The sequence below is a fragment of the Osmerus eperlanus genome, chromosome 7 (assembly GCF_963692335.1).
Source record: "Osmerus eperlanus chromosome 7, fOsmEpe2.1, whole genome shotgun sequence".
Lineage (NCBI taxonomy): Eukaryota > Metazoa > Chordata > Actinopteri > Osmeriformes > Osmeridae > Osmerus > Osmerus eperlanus.
This window is the reverse complement of record NC_085024.1, coordinates 12741802-12754201: the sequence shown is the minus strand read 5'-3', so window position 1 is coordinate 12754201 and position 12400 is coordinate 12741802. Positions and strand designations below refer to the sequence as shown.

Below are 12400 nucleotides of genomic sequence, written 5' to 3'. Positions count from 1 at the left end.
TACTGGTGAATGCATCAGCGGTCTGTAGTAGTACTACAATTAGACAACTTCCAATTCATATCCCCAAAAAAATCCTCCCTTCCTTACAGATCATTGTTTACTTCACAAACCCTCCATACCTACCCTTGTGTCCTTGTTGACTTCACTCCTTCCTTTTCCTCACCTTGTGTCCTTGGCCACTCTTTGTCCTTGGAACACCTTACAACTTATCTAGTCTACTTACCCTCTCATTCAATCCATCAGTTCACTATCTGCTGGCCCCTGTCCACTCTGTTCCTTATCAGGGCCTCCAATCATGACAACAGAAGGGTGACTGCGGCAGCTGAGAGCCATTACTCTTTCCCCTCCTCTCTCTATCCCTGTCCGTCCCTTTTCCATTTCTCTCCCTGTGTCTCTGTGACCATCCCTCTCTCCATCCCTCTCTCCATCCCTCTCTCCATCTCTCTCACCCATCCCTCTCACCATCCCTCTCTCCATCCCTCTCCATCTCTCTCACCCATCCCTCTCTCCATCTCTCTCACCCATCCCTCTCTCCATCCCTCTCTCCATCTCTCACCCATCCCTCTCACCATCCCTCTCTCCATCCCTCTCCATCTCTCTCACCCATCCCTCTCTCCATCCCTCTCTCCATCTCTCTCACCCATCCCTCTCTCCATCTCTCTCACCCATCCCTCTCTCCATCCCTCTCTCCATCCCTCTCTCCATCCCTCTGTCCATCTCTCTCACCCATCCCTCTCTCCATCCCTCTCTCCATCCCTCTCCATATCCCCTCTCCATCTCTCTCATCCATCTCTCACCATCCCTCCATCTCCAGCTTCCCATCTGTTTTAAGGACACCGACATGGCTGTAGTGCCTCTGTGCTCTCCCAGCATCAGCTGCTGTGTCCAGCAGACGAGCCCCCTGGCCGTATGTCAACCCATTCCACAACAGCCCTCGCCACCTGACCCCGTTGAACCCGGGATCTGCACCACCACTGACCTTCACGGTCCGCACTGGACCTTCAAGTCGGCTACATGCAGCTCAATCAAACGATGGCCGTTATTGGGGGGCAAGGACAAAAGTCGCCTTATATCCCCTTATATCCCCCCCCCCCCACACACACACACATACACAGTCTCCAGGACACTGTATTCATGTAAAACATTAATGATTTGCGTTTGCCCAGCCTTGCTGCGACAAACATGCAAGCCAGGCACTTCGATGACAGAAAACAAATAGGTTTCAAATCATCATCTGTGAGGGGGGCGTGGGGAGGGGATGAAATAATGAGGTGATCCATACTCTCAGCCCAAATAGATATCTGCTGACTTTGTGCAGTGGGGGGGGGGGGGGGGGGGGGGTATAAAACTCTCACTCTCCCATTTTCCCTTTTTTCTTCCTTTGTCGTTTCTTGTCATCTTCACCGTGTGCCTGCTTCCTGTTGGCCTATTACAGGTGTCTCATTAGAGCGAGAGGTGCCGGCAGCGTAATCAGCTTCTTTTCAGAGTGTGCCCAACGCCTCGCCCCATCAAACCAAAAACCGCAAACGGCGCGCCTCGCTTCACTGGGAATTTTCAATACAATTCTGTATGAAGTATTAATAATGGTGTTCCTGACAAGCATTATTTCCCTACCTATCTCTCTCTACCTCTCTCTCCCTGCCTTCCAATCTATTTCAATCTGGTACGCTCTCTCTCTCTCTCTCTCTCTCTCTCTCTCTCTCTCTCTCTCTCTTTCTCTCTCTCTCTCTCTCTCTCTCTCTCTCTCTCTCTCTCTCTCTCTCTCTCTCTCTCTCTCTCTCTCTCTCTCTCTCTCTCTCTCTCAAGCTCTCCTTTTGCTCTCAAACTGTCCTTCTCTCTGCCTTTTATTCCTTCTCTCTGTCTTCACCTGTCCATTTCAGTCTCCCATCATTGTTTTTCCATCCTTGCAAAGCCTGTCTCTCACTCCTTTCAATCTTTCAAGGCCCATTCTTTCTGTCTTCACTGTCATTTTCTCTCCACCTGTACACAGACACTTCACAAAACCTCTCTTTCTCGCTCGCTCTCAGGTCTTAGTGCTTTATTCCAACTTCAGCCCAGGAGATGAAAGTACCTTGGAGGTTTCCCTTCGAAGCGGTAAACCTTCTCGCTCCAGTCATCAAGGTCAGGGGATTGAACCTGTCCAAGCAGCGTCGTCGGGAGAACACCTAGGGGGAAAAGAGACAGGGTATTAGCACTGGGATCACCCTCCAGCTCTCCACTGAACTCCTAAATCTCTCAGCCCATGAGAGAGAGAATACAAGTGGGAGGAAGTAGGGAAAGGAGGAGACACTTCTCTATCAGAGGGAAAAGGAGGAGAGTGATGCCTCATGGGTGCATGTGGACACGGTTTTAAGACGCAGCGGGGGGCTAGGCACACATTAGCATGCTAGCGGCCCAAACGGCTAAATAGAGCACAGTAATCCTTTTAGATGTGAAATCGACGTGCTTTTTAAAAATGGCTCCTGTTTGTACCTATCAATCCTGGGACTTAGAGCTTAAGTAAATTGTTTGCTTCATGGCGTATTTTTGCGATACATGATGAATTCCTATTAGAGGGTTAATGTACTTTGATCTGGAAAACCCCCTTGAGAGGATACACTAAAAATACATGACTGAAAACCTCAGTTTTCCCAGCATATTAAAACCCGCTGACAGATGGCAGAAAATACTAAATAAGTGATGTGGGTTGCCGAGTGGAGCGTTCATCTGTGACAAGACACGTCTCAACAGCGTAACCAAGGCTTCGGGGTAACTTACCCTGATAACGGTAAACAATGAAGTCAGTGTGGCCCGGTGAGTGAGGGTGGTCATTCCTGTCGCCAATAACGACTGTCAGCGTGCTGGTGGAGCTCATTGGAGGGGAGCCGCTGTCAATCATAAGGATCGGGAGGCGGTACTCTTTCTGGCGTTCGCGGTCGAACGTCCTGAGGGCGGTCAACGCTGCGCTGCCGTTGCGCAGGTCGGTCAGGTTGAAGTTGGTGGCGTCCGAGGTCAGCATGAGGAGGCGGATGGAGAACGGGCCGCCGTTGGAGGAGGAGTCCCTGTCGGCTGCGTAGAGAAGCGTGGACGTTTCGTTTATTTGCACAGCTTGAGGTGCCGCCATGTTCTCCCAAACAATAGGCTTATACGGAACCTCAAACTCGGGCCCGTTGTCGTTGATGTCCAACACAGTAACCATGACGATGGCGGTACCGGTAAGAGGCAGGCTACCCGTGTCCGTGGCCAGAACCATGAGTCTGTGTTGCGACACCTTTTCCCGGTCCAGAGAATCGGCCACTACCACCCACCCAGACTGGTCCACCAGGAACTGGCTGTATGGATCAGACTCCTTTGCAATGCTGTATGAAAAGCGGCCATTTTGACCCGAGTCCAGATCGGCAGCGGAGACTTGAGCCACAATGGTGCCCACCGGCACGTCCTCAGACATGGCCGGCGCTTCATAGAACTGCGGGAGGAAGACGGGCGCATGGTCGTTGGAATCCTCCACCTGGACAAGACAGTAGGCCAGGCTGAAGAAGTCGGCATCCTCCGCCTTCACCGTCAGGTTGAAGGTCCGCTCGTGGGGCTTCTCAAAGTCGAGCTCTTTCTTCAGCCTTATCACTCCGCGCCGGTTCACCTTGTCTGTCTCGACGAGGAACTTTCTGTCCTCGTCGCCGCCGACGATACTGAAGGTGACCACGGCGTTTTCACCCTGGTCTCCGTCCGTAGCCGAGACAGCCAGCACCTCACTGTTCACCTTCAGCTCTTCAGCCACCTGGCGACGCAAAAACAGACACTTCTGAACACCCGTACAGGTAAAGGAATCCTTGTCATTCGTAAATATAAACGCCGTCTTCGATGCATCAATAATAATATTCAAAGTATATAGGAATGAAAAGCAAATAAGCATTTGTGGTTGATAGAAATGTACAGGGAATGAGATGAGCTAAACATAATGGAAAAACCTAAGACACGTGTATCAATGTGACCTTCCACGGGCGTGTGTTTCGGCCCACCTGAGCAGTATAGACCCTCTGGGTGAAGACGGGCGGGTGGTCGTTCACGTCCGAAACAAGGATTGTCGCCGTCCCCGTTCCGGTAAGACCCCCACCATCTCTGGCCTCCACCACGACTAGATACCTGTCTTCAACCTCACGGTCCAGCGACCGCAGAACCGTGTAGATGGTTCCGGTCGAAGGGTTGATGGAGAACAGGTTGAGGTTGATCTCGTTGCGGACGTTTTGGACGATGCGGTAGGTCAGCACGGCGTTCTTGTCGGCCTTGGGGTCGTCCAGGTCCGTGGCCCTCATCTCCATCACGGACGTGTCCGCGGGGGAGTTCTCGGGCACGTGGCCCACGAAGCAGCCCGTGGCGTCCAGCGCCGCGCAGGCGAAAAACGGCGCGTTGTCGTTGACGTCGCGGACCTCCAACAGGACGTCGGCGAAACCCGTGAGGCCGGCTCCGCCCTCGTCCGTGGCCAGGACCAGGAAACGCCAGGCGGAGCGCTCCTCGCGGTCCAGACGCCGCTGGGCGTAGATGCGGCCCGTCCGCTCGTCGATGGTGAACTCGCTCCCGGCGCCCTGGCCGTGGAGAGAGAAGCGCAAGGCACTCTGGTCTGCCTCCTGGTCTGGGTCTGTGGCAGAGACCTACAAACAGGAAGCAACAAGAGAGGGCATAGCATTAGCATGCTAACAGCCCAACTTTAGACCTCACCGTAGAAAATGTAAGGGCTCATATATTCTTAAATATGTTAAAACCCTCTAGGTGCACGCATCCACTGCTCCCAAATGTAGGCCTAGGCTAATACTAGAAAGTAAGTATTTCAAAAATATGTAGCTAGGCTTTCTTTTCTACATATTTGAAACAACTTTATCAGTCCTTTCAGGCGCAATTTTGTTTCTTCTTCCAGAGTAGATATTTGTATCAAAACATTTGTTTGGAGTCAATAAAACCTTTGTAGTACAACACTGGTTCATTCACTTTCCCTGAGCCTAGAAGTTCTGCTTATTCTGTCAGATATTGTCAAGTTTATGTAGGACATGAAAGCATCATTGATTGCCATAGCCTACATACAGTATATGCTGCAAAGAAAGAATCAATTTTTTCTTCTTTTATCCAATTCAGATAATTAACTTGACTTCTCACTATCGCTCAGAGTGAAAGAATAGAGGCAGACTCTGACACATTCCCCCACATCTGTCACCAGAACGCACTGCGCAATTAAAAGTTAATAGACGCCGATGAAATGAGGAAGCGCACTTTCTCTCCTCCTCTCCTCTTCCATCACCGGAGGGTTTGTTTACAGAAGCCTTTGAAGTGTTTTTTTTTCTTTCCCTCTCACTCTTTTTCTCTATTTCCTGACAATGCGGGGAGGAAGACAATATCGAGACCAGGCGACGCTCTGCAGTCTGCGCAGCACAGGTATGTCGAAATATTCGTTTGAAATTGAATTTCCTCTCCTTTTTGCTATCTAAGGGATTGTATTAACATACAGGGTGAAACCCACTTTGGGCAGGGGGTGGCTGCCACAAGCAGGGAAAATATTTAGTGCATTAGAGGGGAACCAAGCGCACATCAAATCAATTTCTCTCGCCGAGGAAGCGCTTCTAGGTCGAAGGCTCGCTGACACATGCCTCTCTCTCCTGGATTACCTCCATGTCTTTCTTGAACGGGCCTCTCATTTAATCCGATTTACCTTGGCGACATGCACATATTACTGTGAATCATTGGAAATAGGTGTGACGGAAGGCGGTTAAGTTCCCTGGAAGCCTAAGAAGAAAAGTGACTTCAAATGACCTTTTCTTTTTAAACGTGGGTAATTTCTCACATATCAGATAACAACAACCTAGATGAGTATCACATGGATGTGTATAGTGGAACAAAATGTCTTACACGTGTAATGTATTACTATCTTACAATGGGTTCTTTGTGAGATTATGCCAAAGGCAAGTTTTTATCTCCATGCAAACAAAATTGTATTACATTACTTAAGTGGTATTTTCACAAGCTATTCAGGTGAACCATCATATGGATTTGACACTGCAAGCTCTCTGAACCAAAAACAACAACAACCTCAGGTGTTACCAGGGCATGAACCATTGACACTGACGTCAAAGACCCCCAAAAATCTCTTTGTTTCCATGGCGTCTGACCTCTAGCACAAAGACGGGCAGTTCGGTCAGCTCCTCTGTGACGGGGGCGTGGTATTCCGTCTGGCCGAACACTGGCGCCTCGTCGTTGTGGTTGACCACCTGGACGACCACCATGGTCTCGTTCTCCCACTTGCCGTCGGACGCCACCAGCCTCAGCTCGTAGCGCTGCTCCATCTCGTAGTCCAGGGGCTGGGCCACGAAGATTGTGCCCACCTCGGGCTCCACGTCAAAGGTGCCCATGGTGTTGCCTGACGTGATCTGGTAGCGCAGCTTGGCATTGGCACCTGAGAATGGGCAAAGGGGAGGGTGGTCAGGAGTGAAAGCGATCTGGTTATGAAATGCAGTAGGTTGGGTGGATTCCTTTACACGAAGAAAAACCGCCCACCAGGCCAAAAATACACACACACGTGTATCCCCATATAATCCTCCCTGAATCGCCCCAGTGGTGGCCGGCTATCAAATATTTGGGAGGAAAACAACCTATTCCCTCACAGTGGAGCTCATTAGACACAGACAGGAGCCAGCCCAGCTCTCCTTCCAGACCCTCATCACTCTCTCTGGCACCATCGCTCCTCCAACACTCCCCACCTGGCACCCTGTGTGTGTGGTACACACACACACACACACACACACACACACACACACACAAATACAGCAACACATGCCCAAACACATGCGTGGCCATACAATGCACAGACATGTGGCATTGGCTCTAGGAAGTGCATCGGAAAACCAATTGCTATTCATTTGACAACTCTCCTCCCCTTTCCTCTTGTCTCCCCTTGTCTCCACAAATCCGATTCCAGACCACGAGCGGGCGAGAGGAGAGCGTTGGGACGGCAAAGTGAAGGCCCTCCCTCTTGGATGAATGAGAATAAGGAGATTGGTTCAAAGTGATTGTCCGTCTCCACTGTTGGGGATCTGCTTGGAGATCTGAGGTTACAGTGTTTGACCTTCGCAGAGCCTTCAGGAGGCGACATAAGGGCCGCGAGAGCCAGGGACTAGCACCGGGTGACATGGGGAGAAATGTACGATCTTATGCCTTCTAGATAGAGATGGAGGATTTGGGCATAGATTCTTGGTTGAAAAAAACGGCATTCACTCAAATACTGTCTTTTCCCTTATGTTATTCCCCTTATGATCCTACTAAAATACCTTGGATGCACACAAAGCCATGAACACGCACGCACACACACACACACACACACACACACACACACACACACACACACACACACACACACACACACACACACAGTGAGTGTTTGTAAGGCCCACTGGAGGGCCTGGCCGCGGCTCTGTTTACCAGCACGTAGGAGATTTTAGGAGACAAACACCATCTGTGTGAGACCTGTTGGGCCTTCATTACGACATGTCATGCTTCTACCGGGAGAGTGTGTGTGTGTGTGGTGTGGAGGGGGCTTAAGTGTGCCAGTGCGTCAAAGCCTCTGAGCACGATCTGCTGTGACACTGCTCTGAGTGTGTGTGTGTGTGCGTGTAGTGGTGTGTGTGTGAATGTGTGTGTCCATCGAGTGGAAGGGGAGCAGCTCCAGTGGTTTTCGCCTGCGGCGGACCTCCCTAATGATTGGTCTGGCAATATGGTTGCCCCAGTTCCCCACCCCCATACTTAAAGTTTAAAGTAACACTGGATGCTGAAATGAAGGGTGGGGGGGTGGGGCTGAGGGGGGGATGGGGCATGGAGGTAAGGGAGCGATGATTTGTTTGCACCCCTTCCCTCCACTGTGAGCAAGGTACCTCAGATTAAGGTCACTTAATCCGTGGCGCCCCTCGTAGAAAAAGATAAGGTTGTCCCTAGACACTGACCCACTGTCAGTTTCGCCAATGTCGCCCCCTCTATCAGTAAGGCTTAGTAGTAGGCATATAAACTGATCCTGGATCTGACCTCATGGAAGAAAGTCTACCATGTTCTTTTGCAATGCGACCCCCTCCTATCCCCTCTTTCATCCACCCAATCTCTTTATCACTAATCCAGACGACACAATACCTGTTTCTAGACAAATATTGGACTAAACTCTACTCCAATTGCTTGAATTCAACCCTCAGCAGAAACATAAAATCTGCAAACCTTTATGATCTTTACAAAGTACATCCAAAAGTTCCTGATTCAGCACATTTTCCACTCGGGGGGGGGGGGGGGATGAAAGGGGATCCTTTAAGGATGTCTGTGACAAAACACGCTGAGTCTAATCTGCTTCGAGGGGAACGTTTAACGAGGAGCCGTGAAGAATTCCCTGTCTGCTCCCTCCCCTGGGATCTGTTCCCTAATTATCTCAATTCCCCCAAGTTCCATTTGGAAGCGTAATGGGAAAATATTGGGATTTCATGGAAAAAGGGGCCTCTTGATGTGCTTTGATATGAAACACACAGGAGAGGTTTCTGGAAGAGAGTATCGGCATCAAATTGATGGAAGGGCTTTCTTATGTTATACAGCCGCATCGAGAGCGTATGTAGGTTGCGGTGGGGTGTGGAGAACGCCATTAACCAAGCAGTGGAACCGAAAACTATTGATGACAAAGAAGAGGATGACGACATCATTTGGTCTTCTTTACAGAGTACGAGGAGTAACTTGTTGGATATAGGTGAATTTGCTGCAAAATATCATTGGCCATTGAAATTCATTTTGATATGAAAATGAAGAAGAAAAAAAAAATATTATCAATGTAAAGAATATTTTAAAAAAATAAGTCTTGACAGACAGTTACGCCCACTTCTCCATTCAAATGATCCTCAATTTGACATTCTGTCAAATTAAAACAGATATCATTTGGTTCGACGTTTCACCCTTCTCTGTGTGTCACTGTCACTGTTTTTTCCTGTTGCTTGGTGGATGGTGCTTCCCTCCAGTGTGGGGCCTGTGGCACTGCCGTAGGGCACGAAGACTTCAAATCAAGAGCAACCCGTGACTTCCCCGGTCATGACCGAGACCTCTCCCGCTTACAAATCGCGCACGCTCTCTGTCTCCTTGTCAACAGCCTGCTTTAACCCAGGTGTTACGCTCGGAAATGTGACTCATCTGCGTTCCAGCTGCACTTTGTTGACGCTGACAGGTGGTGATGGAAGGTGAACTTCTGTCGAGATTTAAACTACAGGTCAAGCAAACTAATCCTGTTACGGGACACAAACACACACACACACAAACACACACACAAACACCTGGAGTTCTCTATGTGTGCGTGTGTTTGTGTATGGGTGCATATGTATGCCTATGTGGGTGTTAATGCATGTACGTGTGTGTGTGCGTGTGTGAACGTGTTTGAAAATGTCTCACCTGCGTGTGACGAGGGGAAGGATGGACACATGAGTGAGGCAGGCCAAGCTTCAACTGAACAGTGAACATTGAGGTGACTTTCCCTGGGCTGTTGGGCTAAGCCGTGTGCGTAGTCACCCGAGGTTTCAGTGGTGCAACATGCTCCCATCTAACATTGTCACCTTCGATGATGAGGACCGCTGGACAGACTCGTTCCACATTGTGGCTGAACCGAAACCGAGATGACAAAGAGAGGGCGGTCGGCTGACAGGAAGGGAACAGGGAGAGACAGGGAAGGAAGCACGGCGGGATGTAGCGGTCACGAAGGAAGGCGGAGGGGTAGGAGAGAAGGAGAACGGGGACGGAGAACGGGAACGGAGAACGGGAACGGGTTAGGGGGAGGCCACCGGCGAGTTCAAACACAACCACCACCAGCGAGCACGAGACAGTAGCCTTCAACCAGCTCCCGCCATGCCAACAGGAGAGCCGTTAGAGACTCCCTCCTTCCCCCCCCCTCCCCTTCCCCGCTCCCCCTCCCTGTCTGCTGCCTGGCAAGCCAGACCTGCCATGTCAGCAAGGCTAATGCTTAAAAGGATTGTGTCATGTTTTGCAGCTAATCTCACCCGCTAATACAGATCATCTCCCCACCCCCGGGCACCTGCGTTGGGGGGGGGGGGGGGGAGAGGGCGGGGGGAGAGGGGGGGGGGAGAGGGCGGTGGGAGAGGGGGGAGAGGGGGGAGGGGTCAAGGTTAAGCCAAAATGGCCATCGCATTTAATACCACTCATACCTGGTCTCATAGCGAGAGAGATGTTCCTCCTAATTGGCAGAAAGAACCATTGTTGAAACCAAGGCAGATCCGGGATAAAGTCGACAGCGCAAGTGGAGGGGATAAGCCAGAATCATTTGGGAAGGAATTACTGTTGTTTTTTTGCACTAGTTGGCTATTTTAGCAGTTCTTAATTCCACATTCAGTCTCTTACTGGGGCCACGTGCCTCTCAGGGATCTGGCTTGTTTTGTCTGAAGGAGGATGAGCCCCAGAGACGAGACAGCAGAATATTACATACAAAACAGTAACAAAAACAAAACTGTAATCCAAAATGGTGGCCCTAAATCTCATCATGGCTCACCGGCTAAACGTAACGTAGCCTTCAACTCTATATACGACACGGAAGGTGACATTTTCACCGACACTACACTCAAGCATCTATTCCCACAAAGGATTTACTGCTGTCATTAAGAGAGCACACTCTTGTTTTTGTTTCTTTCTTATTTATTTATTTATTTGACTATTTATCCGTTTTCAGCCGAGGAGCGAGACTAGGGACAAACACAAACAAAGAGACAAACATCAAATAACTTCCTCAGGGGGACGCTTCCCCACCTCCCACATTTACCGTTGAGATTTGCTAACAAGCTCTGACGGGGAAAAAAAATGAAGTAAAAAAAACAGGAAAACGTTCGAGTGACAGAGAGAGAGACTGGAGGAAAGAGGTTGGACGGATGGAGAGAAATCTTCTTTACCTAAATTTATCTCCTGCGCCTCTCTACATCTCTGAGGAGACTGTCAAAACTCTGACAGGAAATTCGACTCGATATTCAAGAGGAGTCATGAGTGCTGAGGGAGGCACAGGGGACTTAGCATGGTGGGAAGAGTCAGTGAGAGGATCCGTCAGGCGGAGTACATGAGCAGGTGAGAACTATACAAGACAACCCCTCGATTTCTCACTTCAGTTTCAGGACACCATGCTACACGGCAGCTAAAGGGCTCAAAAGTGTTTACCGATGGGTACAGCTGCTCCTCCTATGTAGAGGAGAATATATCATGTCCAGCACCAGGACGGCTTTGAAGTTATGACTAGGACTGGCAGTGTCATGCCCACTGTTGTGCCAGCCCACCTCCGTTATTGTGCCCATGGATGTTTCACATCCAAAATGACTTTTGAGCCGAAAGGGACAAACGTGACAAACGTGTCCACGACGACGATACTTTCGCTCCATATTGATTTTCAGCAAACGCGGTCCTGTGACAAAGAAGATCGCGCTTACCTTCGTCCTCGTCATTGGCTGTCACGGTGATGAGGACAAAGCCCACTTCCTTGTCCTCTTCGACGCTGACCTCGTACACCGACTGTGCAAAAGCTGGAGCGTTGTCGTTGACGTCAGTCACGAAGACGCGGACGTAGGCCGTGTCTGTGAAGACCAATGAGAGGAGACTTTCATTCAAGAAGCTCTACGGTACACTCTTGCTCTGTCCACGTAAAAGATCATGTTCAACGTGCCTGCCATTAACCTACTAAAGTACAACACACTTTGTAGGCTGTTTGTGATGTATGGAGAAAGCTGGCTTAAACTCTACAATAATTTTTATAAATGAACATTTGTACTAATAGTATTAAATATGAATATAACAAATTGTAAAATGTGTAGAAACGTCTGACTTGCAATTAACCCTAAACTGAGCATAGTGAAGTTTCTGTTTGAATCTCTGTTTTAATAACACCTGTTGAGTTTATAGATGTTCGGACACAACTGTAATAAAAAAATCATTATCATTTGCCAATGAAATCACTGAGGACCGAGTTTAGGGGCAAGTAGGATATTACTGTGTTCCATTCGCTGAAGTCACTAAGTAACACAAAATAATGGCCTATAGACAATGCTAATGTCAACCTGACATAGAGGCAGGGGATATTAGCCTACTAAGTACTAACTAACCTTGATGGCAAAACAACAACAGTGAACCAGCTCGTCCACAAGACAAACACACACACACACACATAAGCACACACACTTACACACACACAGGCACATACTATCTTGGTTTCACAAATAAAAAAGCAAATAAATAGAGAGTGCTGTATTGACTTGTCTTTGGAGACCTTGGCGGCTTGTGGTCGTGGGATGATTGTGAAATCATCGTTTTTTTGTTGTACCTCCATGTGCAGGTCATTATTGACCCAAAACCCAGATTAGCCATTAGCCTGTTCCATTAGCACATG

At 49.2% G+C, this 12400-nt stretch overlaps 1 protein-coding gene across 1 annotated transcript in view; it reads right to left on the bottom strand.

Moving 5' to 3' along the window:
• Positions 1-12400, bottom strand: part of si:dkey-22o22.2 (neural-cadherin) — a 107623-nt gene that overhangs the window by 11952 nt on the left and 83271 nt on the right. The window contains exons 16-20 of the mRNA XM_062464950.1: positions 11448-11591; positions 6132-6415; positions 3996-4625; positions 2758-3754; positions 2072-2165 (exon numbers count right to left, since the gene is read on the bottom strand). Of these exons, the coding sequence (XP_062320934.1) occupies positions 2072-2165; positions 2758-3754; positions 3996-4625; positions 6132-6415; positions 11448-11591 (2149 nt within the window). The remainder of the gene's footprint in view (positions 1-2071; positions 2166-2757; positions 3755-3995; positions 4626-6131; positions 6416-11447; positions 11592-12400) is intronic.